Below are 17,232 nucleotides of genomic sequence, written 5' to 3' on the forward strand. Positions count from 1 at the left end.
AAACAACGTTATGAACTAAGTTACAAATATATATATTTAGTGCTAGAAACTTATCCCTAAAAAAAAATGATTTGTATAGGGTTGATGATTTGGGCATTGGATGATGAAATGATTGTATTAGGTTTGATAATAGGTATGTGAGTTAAGGTATCTTTATACATCCATGTAAAGAAAAGTATGATTCTTTTTTTACTTTCCACCTATGTAGTTTGTCTTTTTTCCTCTAATGTGTTCTTAGTTGCATTAACTCTCAACCTTAGTTTGAGTAAACGTTCGAGATTAGTGTTGTGCCCTGTTCTACAACACCGGTCGTGGTGCTAGACAAATTTGACGAGGCTGAAATTCTTATTATGAATATGGTATCTCATTTCCATTTCAATTTGGATTGTACACAATATACTATGCAATTGTAAATCGCATTTATATCCGTGATTTCCGCATGGCGTGTGTATTGTTATTCCTTGTTCTTGATTGCGTGTCCGTTTATTGTTGGCATACCAAAGTGCATGAATTGAAAGTTCGTTATACGCTCTGATATTTGATCATTTTATGCACTACGTAGCAAATGTCATGTATAAATCCTTTCCATCATCTCTCGTTGTACTTTCATCATCAGCCTTGGTGGTAGTTTTCCGGTCGTGCCGCTTGAAGTGTCTACAACTAGTGGAATATTCGTTTCATTTGGGGTTGTAATTGTGTTGGCGATGCCATTAAGCTCTTCTTGTTGGGTTGTAATGCAATGTATAACTATATTTCGCATTGCTTTAACTTCATCTTTCGTGTCATATTTGATATGAACAGGTAAGATATCTTTCCCGTGTTGAGGTTTGTGGAAAAAATAAATATCTTGTATACCGTGTGGACATTCAAAGAACTCCGTCGGGTATTAAGTATTATTAGGTTTTTTTATTAGGACATGAATTTTCCTATTCGTACGTGTACCGAGAATACCATGATCAAAGTAGATACTTAAACCGAAAAAATTTGTTTTATTACAATCTGGTATCACTATAGTAAATTGTATAAAACTATCATAATTATTAAATATTTTTAAAATGACATCGACAGCTTTTTTGTCTAGATACACTAATATATCATCTTTATACTTTACAAAGAATACTTTCGAATAAGTAATTTTATTTAATTTATTAGAACACATTTTCTCTACGTTACTTGAGACTTATTCAGCCAGAACTGGGCTTAACGGACTAGCTGTAGCAACTCTAAAATACTGTTTGTAAGCAGTTCCATTAAATCTAAAATAACTATTCTCAAGAAACAATTTAATAAAACTTAAACACTGATTAACACTTAAATTAATTGTTTGTTTATATATTAGCCATCTTTTTTCTACTGATTTCTTTACTAGTTTTAATTTAAGAATTTAGTATTGAGGTTATGAAAAGTCTTAACAAAATATAAGGACTTAGTAACAATAGTGATAATAAATTCAGACAAGATGTTCAACACATAATTGAGAATAAAATTAAACAAAATGCGAACTATTATAAAAAAACTGGTACTAAATTTTTAAAAATAAAAAATAATATTAACACATGTACATTTTTTAAAAACAATAAAGATCCTGCGATATATAGAGCTGATAAGGGTGCTGGCTTGGTTGAACACAAAAAAGTAAATTGTGTTAACAAAGTTGTAAATCTTATTGCCAATACCCACTTACAAACCTTTTTCCTAATATCCCACCCGAATCCATGGGCACAGTGTGAGTATCTCCGGTGGAACACACCTTGCAAGTTAAGCTGACACTTTCCGCACCAATGGTGAATCGGGTCCACTCGCCACTGTGTAGCCCTTCCCCAGAGAAGACTCCAAAATATCCCAGGACGTCCACTTCTCGCTGGTTAAGCCGGCGCTTTCTGCCGAAGCATCGGATCCAGGCTAATTAGCATCTTCGGAGAAGCCTCATGTTTCAGGGACCACTTCTCGCCAATAAGCCCGGCAATCCCTGGTCGACGCCTGGCATCGAGTCCGCTAATCCCTACCTATACCCCTAATACTGTTTCGCATTCACCCAGGCTTAAAAACCTGTGGGGTAAAGAAAAAACCCTGGAATTACTCTGAAGGAAAATTCCACTGAAAAATCCGCCCCGAAACAGCCGGGGTTACATAGGAACTTTTCTCGATGAAAACAGTTTTTGAAAAAATCTGCTTTTACCGGGAATCGAACCCACGACCTCTAGAACTGCGTTGTATCAGTAACAAGCATGCTTTCCACTGAGCCAACGCCGCTCACTAATACAAACAATATTAAGGCTGGCTAATACAAGTCTGTACACTTTCATCGAATCCTCTGATGGTTCCAAAACAACTTCCTATAATGCCTACGCTAATTACATCTCTAACGTCACGCTCACATTCATCACATATTTATAACATTTTTGAATAGCACAGTAGTACATGCCAGTGCATGTCCCTTCAGGACGTTCATCACACATAGGTTTTTTCGACGTATATTATTCAAGCATCAACAGTATACTAAAAATACTATAAGACATACCCAAAAAAATTGCAGATTATTCAACTGTACCCTTTTCCACATGTTTAATTTAAAAAATTTACAATGTAACATGTAACCTCATAAAAAATCACTTAAAATTGCATTTATTGGATCTGTTTAAAACTCCAATTTTTGTTTGTATGAAAGATTGTTTTTTGATATACTTGTTTCATTTTTGAATTGATCTATAATTTTTGTTTTCTTAAGAAAGAAGGGGTCAAGTATGCGTAAAAGCGTGTATGTAAGCTCTTTCATATAAAAAAAATAATTTCTAGCATTGCTGCATACATTTATACTCCTCCCACTTTTCTGAATTTTGTAAAAGAAGAAAACGAAATAAAAACAAGGATTGTATTTATACATTACCGAAAAAATTTTTTTTTTTTAAATGAAAATTTAAGAAAAAATATGAAAAATCGTATCAGCAATTATTTATTTATTTTAAAAGAAACAAATTAATGATAAGTAAATACAATAATTAATGTTTATTAATATATATGAAAGCTGCTCTGCTAATGTACACTAATTTCTAAATTTTTAAAAGAAATGAGTTCCAAAAATATACATTTCAATAAATAAATTATTTATTTGATGTATTATAAAACCAAAAGTAAAAAAAAATTTATATTCAAAATATAATACGAACTGTGCGGTAAAATGTAGAAATAAAAATTCATAAACTGGGTCTGCTCATAGCAAAGTGAGTAAGGCCCTCGGCTTATGTGCAAGGGGTTGCAGGTTCAAATTTCTTTGAAAACCTTTTTTTTCTAGACTTTGTTAAAATAAATGAAATTAATAAGTACAATTCAAAGTTTCAAAGTGTGTTGTGGGATCATGTGGTATCATGTGGTCGTAGAGGAAACCGGATGTACGTCATGGGGGGCAATGCGAAAAGGAAGGATCAAGCAAAATCCACTTCCGTCACACTTTTTTTCAAAGTCAAATTCTGAAATCGTTGATTTACCCTCGGGCGTAACGCGCCTATAGAAGTGTAACTTCAAAAAAATCATATTTTTGTCAGTTTAAACGTTACATAACTTTTCAATAATGTTTACTTAAAACTAATAAAAAAATTAATACAAAAAAATTGGCTATTATAAAGACAAAAAATTAATTCAAGTCTTCATCAGCGTTTAAGTTTAACTGAATTTGTTCTTGAGAAAAGTTTTTTTAGATTCAATAGAACTGCTTACAAACAGTATTTTTGAGTTGTTATAAGTAGTCCGTTGAACCCAGTACTGGCTTAATTGGTCCTCCCATCTCTTTAATACTCTCTCCCAGTCAATTTGTCGTATAATTTTCCATCAGACAAACGATTTGCAACTTTGTTAACACAATTTACTTTTTTGACTTCAACCAAGCCAGCACCCTTATCAGCTCTATATATCGCAAGATCTTTATTGTTTTTAAAAAATGTACATGTGTTAATATTATTTTTTATTTTTAAAAATTTAGTATCAGTTTATTTATAATAGTTCGCATCTTGTTTAATTTTATTCTCAATTATATGTTTAACATCTTGTCTGAATTTCTTATCACTATTGTTACTAAGTCCTTATAGTTTGTTAAGACTTTTCATAACCTCAATACTAAATTCTTTATCCAATTTTTTAACAAAATTATAATTTTTTCCTAATTATGACGTTTCCATGACTTGCAATGGTAACTGTGTTTCTGATAGATTAGTTACCCACCTATTTTTATTCGTATCAATATCAGACTTGATTTGGTTGAATTTATTTTTGATATTACATAAATTAACATTTATATTTTCCTTATTTTGGTAAAGTAAATTCTCATTGTTATTCATACGAAAGTCACTTTTATTATAATTACTTTGTGTCAGCAGATCAAACAATGTGTCAGGAAAATATTCTATACTATTATAATAATAATCTTAACCAAAAACTTTTTTTGTAATTCAAGTTGAATTTCTTGCTGAGTGTACATTCAACTTGTTTTTTTAGGAATTCATACTTCCTTATCAATGAATTCAACCAATTTTACTAAAATATTTTCATTATTGTTTTGTGTAAGTTTCTTATTAATTTTATGTATTCTATTTGTTTCAAGTTATAAATGTAAATTCAAATCACTTATCTCGTAACTCAATATAAAGAATTTTGTCTTGTTAATGTATTTACTACACTGAGAGAACATTAGTGACGCTGCAGTTCCGACCGGAACGGTTACGATACCTTGCTTTGGTTCTGCAGTGCCCTCGCAGCTTGGGAGATCTGCTTTCCCGTTTGGGACCGCAGCGTTCCCAAAAGTAGGGTAGCAACGATACCAGTACGTTAGGTTAGATACCTTGATACCTTACCAACTACAGAACAGCTGACACACTTGTTTCATGCGAGAGAACAACCAGACTGTCCGCTTAAAGTTCACACTGTAAACACGCGCTATAACGTTCATCGATATAATGGTGTCATGCAGATAAGAATTTCCAATAACCATGACAACAATGACAGAATCTATTAGAAGTTGAAAACTGCTTTAAAAGTTTTGGCATATAGTTTCCTCATTTAAATAAATAATATATTTCTTTGATATGTAAATAGTCAGTCATACTAAATTATTATAAGCTTATGATTTGGTTATTTTGTTTTTATAAAAATACTTGCTTTATTATTAAATTAAAGTAAGTAAAGAAAATCCTAAGATATGTGTAGTAAAATATTCATACACATATTCTGACAAATTCTAGTATATACAACATGTATGTTGAATTGTATGTTAAACACTTAAGGTGTCTCCCTACCACTAAATAGTACAACATTTTTAATTATTAGTGTAGCTGTCTGTTATAATGTAATAATAAATATACAGTGTAGTACGAGAAAGTAGTAATTTTAACGATAGAAAAAACTGCTATAAAATTTAATTATTTGCAATTATGTATAATTCTAAACTTTACTATCGCACTCAGGAAAGACAAAAAATTTTTTAATTTTTTGTTCAATTGTAATTTTAAAAAACTTTTTGTACTATTTGGAAAATTTAATATAATGTTACTTTGAAAGAGTATAACAAGCTTAAAAAAATTGAAATCGAATTAAAAACGAAAAAGATTCCTGTATTTTGTGTCTGATTCTAAAATGAAGGCTCTTACTTAATTGTAATATAGTAAATTTTGTATACAAATGTTTCTTCTATCTTTACAAGTACCCCTATCCCATGTTACATTATTTCTTTATTATTTTGTTTAATCAGGCAACTTTATAAATCAATTTCAATTGTGTGCTATGTAGTGGTAACAAGCCACTGTAAGTCTATCATTTACCTTCAGATCTAAAAAAATTTACTTTGAATGAATTGTTTTTCAATCCAAAGAAAATGAGCATCTGATTAAACAAAAAAAGCTATTTTCAATCCAAATCTGTCGATTAAATCTTTAGATGAGTCAATCTATACTTAAACCCTTACACCTATACAATTCTTCAATTGAATACGTTATTTTTCGGTGAATTTTGTGATAGTTTAAAATACTTCCAATATATATTAAAAAAACAACAATAAATACTTAAAAATAATATTTTCTATGAAAAATACCTAAAGCTTTCACCATGCAAAAGCAAAAAGTTATCAGGTAATTTAATCCACTTCAGCTATATTACTTTCCTACTAAAAATTTAAATAAGTTTATAGCCTATTACATCTCATGCCTCTATATATATGATTAGAGACCTAGTGCAAATACTTCACCTAAATAGGAGCGTCATTATCTCAAGATTCGGAAAATAGTATAGTACTAAGCGCAAGTATTAGTCCGTTACCTTACTTGGTGTAAGTACTATGCGAACAAAATGGTATAGGTCTTGACCGGCGTGTTGGTGCACATGCGCTACCGTTTGGGAATGGAACGCTCCCAAAATTGGTGAGGCGTGCGTACCACGACGTTAATATGTTATTGTAACTACAGTTGGCGCATCAGCTTCACCAGCGTTCTCTCAGTGTCGTATTTCTGTTAACTGTGTGACTTCTAAATTTTACATTATCAATGCCTTTAATACAATAATTCAGATGTGGCAGATTACAGTTAAATGTTTTATATAAAATGAAGAACTTTGGACTTGACATTGTGCAATATTTTGAGCAGTACCGAACAAATCTTTAAAATTCTGCGCTATAATTTATTTATATATCAATGACAATAAATTTATCACTGCCAATATACTAACACATCCTTGGCTTGTGAGAAGATCTAGAAATTTCCAATGTTCACAATTTATCTTTGATGCCTCTTGATGTATGTGTTCTATTGTGATGTAAGCAATTAAATAGTAGTATGTATTGGGTAAAGACATAATACTATATACTTAACATGAGTCAGAGAAAGCTTGAAAAAAAAAAAAAAAAAAAAAAAACAAGAAAAATAAACGTAACATAATTTATAAAATACAATGTTATAATTGTTCTTTACTTCATGTTGGACAATAAAGTAGAACTTTAGAAACTAGAATTAAGGAACATACAAGAGCAGTAAATAAAAACGATTGAAAGTCAGGCAAGTCATCAATCTGGACATACTGTAGATCTCGATATAATTAATGTAAGGATTCTGAATATCAAAATCAATAAAAGATTAACAGATATATTAGAAATGATACATATCTACTTAAATAGTAATAATATAAAAAGGCAAATAGATACACAGTTTTACTGCTAACAATCAGAGAATTTTTCAATACAAATTTTACATAAAAAAATATTCAAAGGCAAATATTTTATTGTATGAATTTCATAATTACACACGTAACAAAAGTGTATAAAATACACATTAGATATGCAGAATTTTCGGATTGCTTTGTCGACTCAACCGTGTTGACGCTATATCGAAGTTTTAGTTTCATTCTACATTATGAGCGTTGACATATATGAAATAGCTTGTATGATTTTGCTCTTGACAAAATTCGTTTTTAAATAACTGCTGAGTTATTATAATATTGGTATGTATTTGTGTAGTTTTTGGTAAAAAGTACTTTCTATTTGGCGTGCAATTATTAACATACAGCTGTAATAAAATACAACATGCATTTTAATCTCAAAGCCTCGGAATTTTGTTTTTTTTTATTTATTCATTTTTTTTTGTCATACGCGAAACCGAAAACCATACATTTTCTACAATATATCTTCATAAAACTAGACAATAAAGTGCAATTAAGGAAAAGAAAGATTATGTCGCTGATTATGATTACGTCGATCTCTAACGGTATAGCAATTTTCTAGGGTACCAAATTGAGAGAAATAGTTGAAGAGATCTCTTTCTTTTTTTTGTTACTTATATATCTCATGTTAGAAGACACATAAGTCTTTATGGGTCGACGTTTGGTATATTTTTGTCGTTTTTTGATGATGTTGGTGAAGAAATCTTTTTTGCTCGAGAAAAAGTGGATTTTATCTTAGAAGCAGAGAGTGTCTGAGCTTCTTCTTCTATATTTAGTGTTTCATCAGGTATTTATTAAATAAATCACCATTGTGAATAGTGGTTACAGTTAGATGTGTATAACTATGTTAATCTGGAAGCATGTGCATTTCCTTGATGTTTCCTTTATTTTCTAATTGTTTAATAGCTTAATGGTAAAGATTATCTACGTTGACTTTATTCTTTATTGTTATTTCAGAGTCAGGGTTCATCGTGAAGCCTGAAAGTAAAATAGTATCAAATTACAATTGATTTATGAGTCTATTTCCAACTTTTGGGGTGTATTAAACTCTTTGTCTTCATGATAGGTCTAGTTTTGTATGATTTAGGTATTTTATGTTTCTCTTCAATTTCGATATAAAGTTCAGTTATTTCGTGTTCATTAGAGTTTAGTTCTCGAATTGATTTCACAGTGTCATGGAAAACATTAGTGTCCTTTAAGGGTTATTGTAATATAGTTAAGTTCAAGTTCACTTCTATTTTATAGGTATATTGTAACTAAGTGATGATCTTATGTTCACTAGTTAAAGTTAGTTTGTGTATTTTTCCCGTAAACCCATTATTTAATCGTAAAAGATCTATATCTCTTGCTCTTTCATGTCAATCCAATTTATTAGGGCAGATAATGCTTAGTTGTTTTTCATAAGGTGTCGAGAATAACCATGAATTATCAGCTGGTAAGTAAATCCATTGACTTTCTATTTTCGGTGTAAATATTATTTCGCTGCATTTAAATACTTCTGTTTCAGGTCGTAATGGCAAAAGAATTTTACATTCGTTCATAAAATAGGGTTCTTTTAACGGTTCTATAGCAGATCATATACAACCATGTACTGTTTTATCACATTGGTTAAATGTAACTTCGTTAAATCGTCAATACAAATTATGGTCTGCTGATGCTACTTAGTAAGGATACGATCGTTTTATGTAGGCGGATCCATTTTGTCCAGTTTAAGGTGTCTTCAAGGCAGGATGTAGTCTATAAAGATTATAAGGGGTTTGATCTACGAGCGGCAAATTTAATATTACCATGGTTCTATTTTCTTGATGCACAACATCTAATTTGCTTAGAGTGTTTGTTTCGCCAGCATAAAGATTCTGTATTGGTAATACAAATTCTAGATTCCCTGCTAGGTTCTTTACATCCTGGGCTACGGTTTTAAATATATTTAGAGAAAATAGCTTTTTATGTACTTGACCTCTTCGTAAATTATGCAAGCTGTCAATCAGATCTTCATGGGAATGAAAAATATGATCTTAGGTAGCCTCAGTTCTTTTAAGGTAAAATGATGAATGTATCAGAAATCTGTCGAAAAAAAATGTTGTCCTCAAGTCAATATATCAGCAACTTGTTTCAGAATATGCTCATGGCGTTTTGTAGTGTTATATAGTTTTTTGAATGCAACTGCAAAAATAAAAATATGGCGATTTTGTTTAATTACAATTTAATATATTCCTTTTGATCAGTATGCAAATTGTTGACGTTAGTGTTTATGACATTGATATCGTTTTCTGTGACTAAGCCGAAAAGTGCTTCAGCAATGCTTCCAATAATTCCAAAAGGCGTCAGTCTTTTTGCTCGTATGCTGGGAGGTAGAATAATGTTATCTCCCGCATAGGTTCCTACAGTATTTATTATGTTCAATAGTGTTGCTTTAAAATTTTTCAATCGCATTATCTTTAATTTCAAAAGGTCCATTTCCACATAGTTAGTAAAGTTAGGATAACCAAACTGTGCTATACAATATCGGAAAATTCATTTAATCCTTGAATAGGTGTGTTCGAATATGAATCTATTAATATCAAGCCATATCACTATCTTCCAGTCAGCTCTTTTGATTTCTGTAATACCGATTCGTTCGTAGTACATGCCAGGGTTTGTTTTCAGTAGTTCTATGTTATAGTTTCTATCATTAGAATGGTTTAAATCTGCGCTATCTTCAAGCACTTTTGTCATGAAGATGCCCAATATAATCCGCATCGTTGTTTTTTTTTCTCTGGAAGACGTAAAGAAAATAATTCTTACAAGGTTATTATTATCGGAGAACTAGTTTTAATTTATCTGTGTGTTCCCGTATGATTTCACCATCATTTTTTTCAAGTAATACATTATTTCTCTTCAAAACTGTTATTACTTTGAGGGGTTCATTATTGTAGCGATCGAATTCATGGGAACGAACTTCTTTCTTTACCCAAACGTAATCTCCTGGTTTATCATTTAGAGGCTTCAATTTTGTATCGTATCTTGTTTTGCTTGTATTTTCATTTTTTTTTGTTGATTTCCTGCAGCAATTTGCATTTCTTAAAGTCGTCTAATAAGACCTTGTAAGTATACTGGATAAGTTCATAACCTTACGTCTTAAGGTATTTTCAAGGGCAACCTTGCATTCGTTGCTGCATGTATATTCGTGTTATACGTGAAAGATCCAAATTTGGCCAAACTGTCCAAGTCATCATAAGTTTCAGAGTGAGTTCTTATCAAGTCAGCTAGGGTAGCATGACTTCGGTCCAGTGATACGTTAGTTTGAGAATAATACGCTAATGTAGTTAGATGATTGGTCTTTAGTGTGCTCATGAGTTGTTCCAATAAATAAGACATAAATGTAGCATGTCTACTTAGTCAAATTACACAGTATGGTCAACAAATGATAATTACCATTTGGTGTCATTCTCAAATCACTAACAGCATCAATGGAAACCTTGTCAAAAGCTTCAATAAATGTGTAAGCACCAGGGGTTCTCCGGTTTTTATTCGTTCAATTTTTTTTTCTTGTCATTTGCTGCTCTTACGAACACTATGAAGAATATCATTTCTTAATCCAGGCCAGTAAAATCATTTTCTTATTTTCCGATGATTTTGGTTTATTAGGACTGTGACGTAGTGTTTGTATTATTTCGTTACATTCTTGGATTTCTTCGGAAAATTAACTTTACCATAACAGACAGTAATTAGTGTAGGTGTTTTATCAAAAGTTGTTAATAACGTTTCTGTTATCAATTTAGATTCTTGGTCGTCTGTAAGACCGCCCCTTCTTGAAGTTTTGAAAGTTTTGAGATTTCGTCTCAACAATATTTTCCTGAGTGATTTAAAAGCTTGTATAAAACTTTCTGAAGTTATTAAATCGGTAGGTGTTTCACTGATAATGATTGACAGTATATTATATCGCCCACAAGGTGTTATAAATATTCGGCTAATTTTTGATTTCTTTGATTTTAAATAATTAAAGTCTAGTGCATCTATCGATGTTAACAGTCTTGAGACACATGTGACCAGGGGCAGACTAAGGCTTCTAGCTGCCCTACGCCTTCACAGGATTGCCGCCCTTATTGGCCTAGACATTGTTGGTTACATTAAAAACATGACTAAAAAAAAAAAAAAAAAAAAAAGAAAAAAAAATTCCTCTGTATTTAAATTTTAGCAAAAAGCTTGTTTTTTGATCTTGATTTGCTTAATTAATTTTTCACTGAAGTTAAAATTAATTACAATTACTGTTATCCTAGAGTTTATCTACATAAAGATTGATCCATGCAATTATGTACTATTGTATTATCATGTTTGTTCATCATGCTGTCGTACCATTGATGTTGTACCGCTTTAATATCGTGTAACGAGTATCACATAACTGAACAAAATAGGTCTTACGTAAGCAGATCGTCGAATTGGACTGTCGTGCAACCGAACTCACCAACAGCCCAACGCCCAACTGCAGATGGATTTGTTTATGCGACGGTCAAATCGACTAACTCACAACGATTCGCGAGACATCGAAAGATCAAGATCAAGGGTCTGATCGCAATAGGAATTTGACGTCAAGATATGGTAAGATGAAGTAACTTACAGTTGTGCTAGGTTCCTGAGCCAACGATTCCCTCCTGCACTTTTTGTCTTCGTAGGTTTGTTCATTTAGCCGTACTATGACGACAAATTTTTATCTCAATTAGACCCCAGACCCCTGTAATTTTGAGGTCTCGAAATGACTATTTTCATGGCAAGCTCACCAGGGTCGGTAGTCCGTTACTTTTCCTGCTTTTACATGAAGATTTGGACAAACAAATTTTTGTCTTAAAGACGCTCTAAAATGCCTTTGAGACGGAAATTGGTTTGTCCAAATTCTTATGCAGCACCTCAAAAAGTTACGGACTATCACCCTACATTACTTCATTTTGAGTGCTTCAACAATATATGCAAATCGCTAGAGCTGAGTGCGCTCGATGTATTCGATTTACATCGATCATTCGCGAATCGTTCCTTATTCCTATGTTTTGATATATCTATGTATACCTAGGCTCTAACTACAACAACTAACGAGTGTATAGCGTTGTTTCTTTTGTGATTCTACGCTCGTAGTCTATGGCCAAATATCATGGAATTAGTATTAGTATGGCTTCAGGTAAATTCCGCTCATATCGCTAGCTTCGTACTCTCAGTACTCTACACTCCCATTCTATTTCACAATTCGATCATGGATTACGAAGGCAGAATCAAAGAAAAACAACGCTGCGAGTGAACAGTGAATAGTGTATAATAGCTACTGCGCAGAATTCACTGAATTGCCTAGTCTTGGCACGACAGCACAACCATCGCTTGCCATTAACTGGTGTCATTTGGCAGTAACACTAGTCACTTATAACCGTATAATGGTATAATCATTGATCGTGTAGCTGAACAAATAATTTTCTGTTCTTTAATTGAGTCTAAAAATGAGCTTTTTCTCTGCTATGCATTTTCCATTGTAAGATTTGTGAGTAGAAAAAATTTGAAGCATTCGTACGCTTGAATACTTTATCATCCATAGGTGAGAAGGTGAGTGTATAAACTTTTAGGATTATAAATAATTGTACAACTATTCTCGTATCTCTTAACCTATACAACACACTTATTTTTATTCAGATAAAAATGAATGTTCCTCGTAAGAGATTAAGTGGTTCGCAATATAGACAGAATGCAAAAGAGAGGTTAAGACGAGAGGAACAGATTGTAGCTAAGACACCTAAGTTAGATTACTTTATACGTAGCAATAATACGTCTGAAGAAACGAATCCTCAAATTAACATTAATCACAAGTCTCAATCTTTCGTTGAATTACAAGCAACCGTCTCTGGAGAGATTGTAGGTCATTCTACTGGCAAGTATAAAGGATTGTAGTGGGTTTTAGGTTGTTCATTCATGACGAGAAGTGAACAGAAGTGATACACTGATAGAAAAATACAGTGTGGTTGGCAGTGCTGCCGCTCTGACTGTAGCGGCCCAAGTAGGCACCTAAAAGACATGTCTACTATAGTACTAGAAAGCCAAGTAGATACTATTTGGCTGCCCCAGGCAAACGAGACAGTCACAAACCAATAGTCACATTTGCTGAGAACTCCTCAGTAGAATCTACAGATCTACTTGGCTCTCCAGTAGACCTAGCTTTTAGGTGCCTACTTGGGCTGCTACAGTCAGAGCGGCAGCACTGCCAAGCTAACCCTACTGTATTTTTCTATCAGTGTAGAATACAGAAATCAGACACAGCTTTCATGCATTTCTATTTATTTAAAATTACCAAAAGGTTATTATTTCAGATTTGGGGACGTCCATAAATTACGTAACGCATATACGAGCTAAATTTATACCCTCCCTCCCCCATCGTAACGCATCCGTCACGGAACCTTACACCCCCCCCCAAAAAAAAAACGTTACGTAACAACGAAAAATTTAAACGGAAAAAAAAGAAATTAAATTACCTTAATTTACAATGTTTCGTAATTTATTTAATTTTAAGATCTACATTTTTTTCATAAACTATTTAATTTAATATAAGTCATTTTTTATTTTATTCTAAAATATTTTAGTTATTATATTTAATTTTTGGTAACGTAAGAAATTAGTCTTAAAAATAATACTAAAAATCTTCTTCAAACGGATTCGTTGACCATTTAACGATATCATCGATTAAAGGCAAGTCACTTTTCTGTTTTTCAATTGGTAAGTCTATTCCATCGGTATTGAGAGCTTCCTTTTCTACCCATTCAACCACTTCTACTATATTATCTTCGTCATGAAAAAGACATAGTAGCTCTTCATCACGCCGTTTTATTATTCGATTTGGTCGAACTTTTTTGAACGAGATATTTTTCTTGTGAAGTTGTTCTCTATGATATTTAAGACCCTTTTTTGTTACGAAATAGATTCCACAGTTATCGCACGTTCGATCTTTTAAATCTTTTTGAACCGATGGGCAAAAAAAATCGTAAGGCATTAATTTAAAATTGCCTGTATCCGGTTTGATATCTACAGCAATACGCATTAATAACGGAGCAAAGTCATCAAAACCATTTGGATTTGGAGAAGGGGCATTCAGTCCGGTAGAAGTTTGAGAAAGCGAATAAGGCGGTGGTAGAAATCTTTCTTTTAAAATTGAAATCAATCCACTACGATGCGGCGAGCAACAAGAAATATCAGAGCATTTGATGACCTGAAAATAAACGTTGAAGTAAAACTCCAGAGCCACAGCATGAAATCTTAAGGTATAAAAATGTTTCTTACTTGAAGTAAGTATTGGCTCTCTCGAACGTGTTTTGAATACCATTCAGCATCTGGAAGTTCTGGCATCAACATTTCTTCTTCTAAATCTTTATATTCAGCAAAAACTTGGAATTTATCAATTATCATATTATTCCATATTTCTGCCAAAACATTACCAGCATATTTAAAATTTTGTTTTTCCAGCTCAATATTTATAGTTTCACCGCTTTTACTTAAGTGCGTTCCAAAATGGTCATGTTCAAGAATAACTCCTGATAATTCTTTACTCAACGGTGCCATTCTGCGCTCGACCCGATTGTAGGCACTTCGTCCTGGAGCATTGGTAAATACATAAATAGCATCCAAATCATATTTGATGAAATGACCGATAACATGTCGAATAACTTTTTGGTACCGGGGGTTCTCATCCGGTCCACCATCAACAGATAAGAATACAATTGGTTTAACAGTTCCAGTTTTTTCATTAATCAGCATGTTTTTACATTCTTCTATTTCAAAAAGTCTATCAAAATCTAATGCATGGGTCGAGGCAGTTGAAGCCGAATGTTTACCACTTCGTATAGAAATATATGTCGGGCCAGAATATGTGACTGCATCTGGTATTCCCAATTGATCAGGTTTTATAACAATAAGAGCATACACCGAAGGGATAAGTTTATGCTTCTCGGCCACAACCCAGTCATGATCTGGCAAACGAATCTATAAATTTAAATATGTCTTAATTAGTATGATTGTTTGTTTTATTTTTAAGTGAAATTTTTTAAGAATATAAAAATATAATTTTTCAGTGTTTAATGTTATTGTAAATGTGTATTATTGTAAATAAATAAATATTATTGTAAATAAATAAATATTATTGTAAACAAATAAATATTATAAATACGCATTAAGTTAAATTCTTATTTTGTTGAAGTTAAATTTCATTTTTTTACACTATAAGTACATTACCTCGTAGTCTAGATGCATGAGAATTGGAGCTTGTTTATTTGCTGCTGTAATTCCTAAAGGGACTCTTGCCTTATCGTCCTGGGATAAAAATATGCATTGATCTGGCCCAAGAATTGAAGCTAAAATTTCAAGACTCCTTATTGTCGCAGTACAAAAATTTTGATCAAGATGATTCTTATGCTTGTTGGTTTGCGCCCGCTTGAGACGAACTGGCACGGTTGTTATGTGTTTTTTTCCTTCATTAGAACTTGCTTGTCTTGGTCGCAAGCGTAAATAAGTACCAGCTCTTGAAATTTGAAAACCGATTGCTAATAACTCTTTGTGAAGATCAGTCAAAGTTTTGCAACTATTTAATGTTTCATTCCGTCTTTTATCATGAGCTGAAGCCCCAAAAGTGACAAGATTTACAATAGTTTTTAAAAGTTCGGGTTGTTGTACTTCTAAACTTGGTCTTCCATGATTTGCATGAACTTTTAACTTTTTACTTGATTTAGGATTTATTATGCAGAATTCTTTTATTGCAGAATTTTTTACATCTCGATGAGTTTTTTGGCGTTTTGCAGATTGTTGCAGAATTTTCAAATGATTTTTTTCTTGATCAATATTTTTTTGTAATTCCTTGATATTTTTTTTTGTTTCAATTGTAGCTAAACCAGCGTTTTGTTTTAAAAGTTCAATCTGCAAATCTCTTTCAAAATTTGATATTTTTTCCTGAACAGCATCTTGAACTGGAGTTTTATAAGATTTTCGCTTATTTTGTCCACTTGGAGGAATTTCCACAACGTTGTTCAGTGAACAAGCTGTAAACTAAACCAAATATGAAAATTGACTCAAAATATAAATTTATAAAAAAAAATTAATTATAAAATCTCTGAAAATATGAAACATTTTTTAATGTTTTTCTTAAAAAATACGATATTAATAAATAGATATAAGAATCATGAGTCATTAACTTATTAAAAATTTGCAACAAGTTACTTCTAGTATTATTGAATCATTTTTTTAATAACAAAAATAAAATTGATTTGAAAAATGTTAAATCACTTTTAAATTTGAAATAAAATAATAACAATAGTGCAGATACATTAATTGGTATTAGAAAGTCAACAGTTTCTTTTGTAGAATTCGTAGAGTAATGAAAATTTACTAAAGTTATCTGGGTACTATCTTTTGAAGTTGAGTCAATAGTTTTATTTTCTACATTATCGAAATTATTAATATCTGCTACATTTTGTAAAGGCTCGATAGCAATTGTTTCATGGAATGTGTCTGTTTTTTTCGACCCTGATGGCTAAAAATACAAAGATATAAACATACATGTAAATTAATTCACTAAACTGTAATATATTACGTATGTAAAATAAGAAATCTTATAATACTTTAAAAAAGTTTAAAGTTCTTTGAGCCTTTTTTTTCGTGGTTTCTTGTCGAATTTCTTCTAACAACTTTTTTGCTGCAGTAATACGATTTTCCTTTTTTTCCACTTTTATTATACTGTTCCATCTCTCATTCAACTTTGCTTGCACATCAGCTGGGCCATATTTGTCGTAAAGAAAAGTATATTCTTTGAATAAGGTTTGATATATGTTTCCGAGGGTAGATGACATGTTGGTTTTGTTTATGATGAAATATTGGTAGTTTTTAACCTATAATAATCTTCGTACAATAAACCGTTCTTGTAATCTAGGCATGAATTTTATACTATGTTTTGTTTAAATAAATACTTACGTTTCATATTGTCTTTACACAAAATACCCACAACAAATCTTATACAACGAATAAGTAATGAAACGTGTCTTGACTCAGGTA

The 17,232-nt window shown here is 31.8% G+C and overlaps 1 protein-coding gene across 1 annotated transcript; it reads right to left on the reverse strand.

The window, feature by feature from the left end:
- Positions 1-13,831: 13,831 nt before the first annotated feature.
- Positions 13,832-15,441, reverse strand: LOC149375301 (uncharacterized). Its single transcript, XM_089589296.1, has 3 exons — positions 15,424-15,441; positions 14,476-15,174; positions 13,832-14,404 (listed from the first exon to the last, which is right to left on the reverse strand). Exons 1-3 carry the CDS (start codon positions 15,439-15,441, stop codon positions 13,832-13,834), a joined length of 1,290 nt encoding a protein of 429 aa, XP_089445422.1.
- Positions 15,442-17,232: the final 1,791 nt, after the last annotated feature.

Source organism: Copidosoma floridanum, unplaced genomic scaffold, assembly GCF_036245765.1.
Source record: "Copidosoma floridanum isolate Cflo_tuat_1 unplaced genomic scaffold, Cflo_Japanese_pri ptg000008l, whole genome shotgun sequence".
NCBI lineage: Eukaryota > Metazoa > Arthropoda > Insecta > Hymenoptera > Encyrtidae > Copidosoma > Copidosoma floridanum.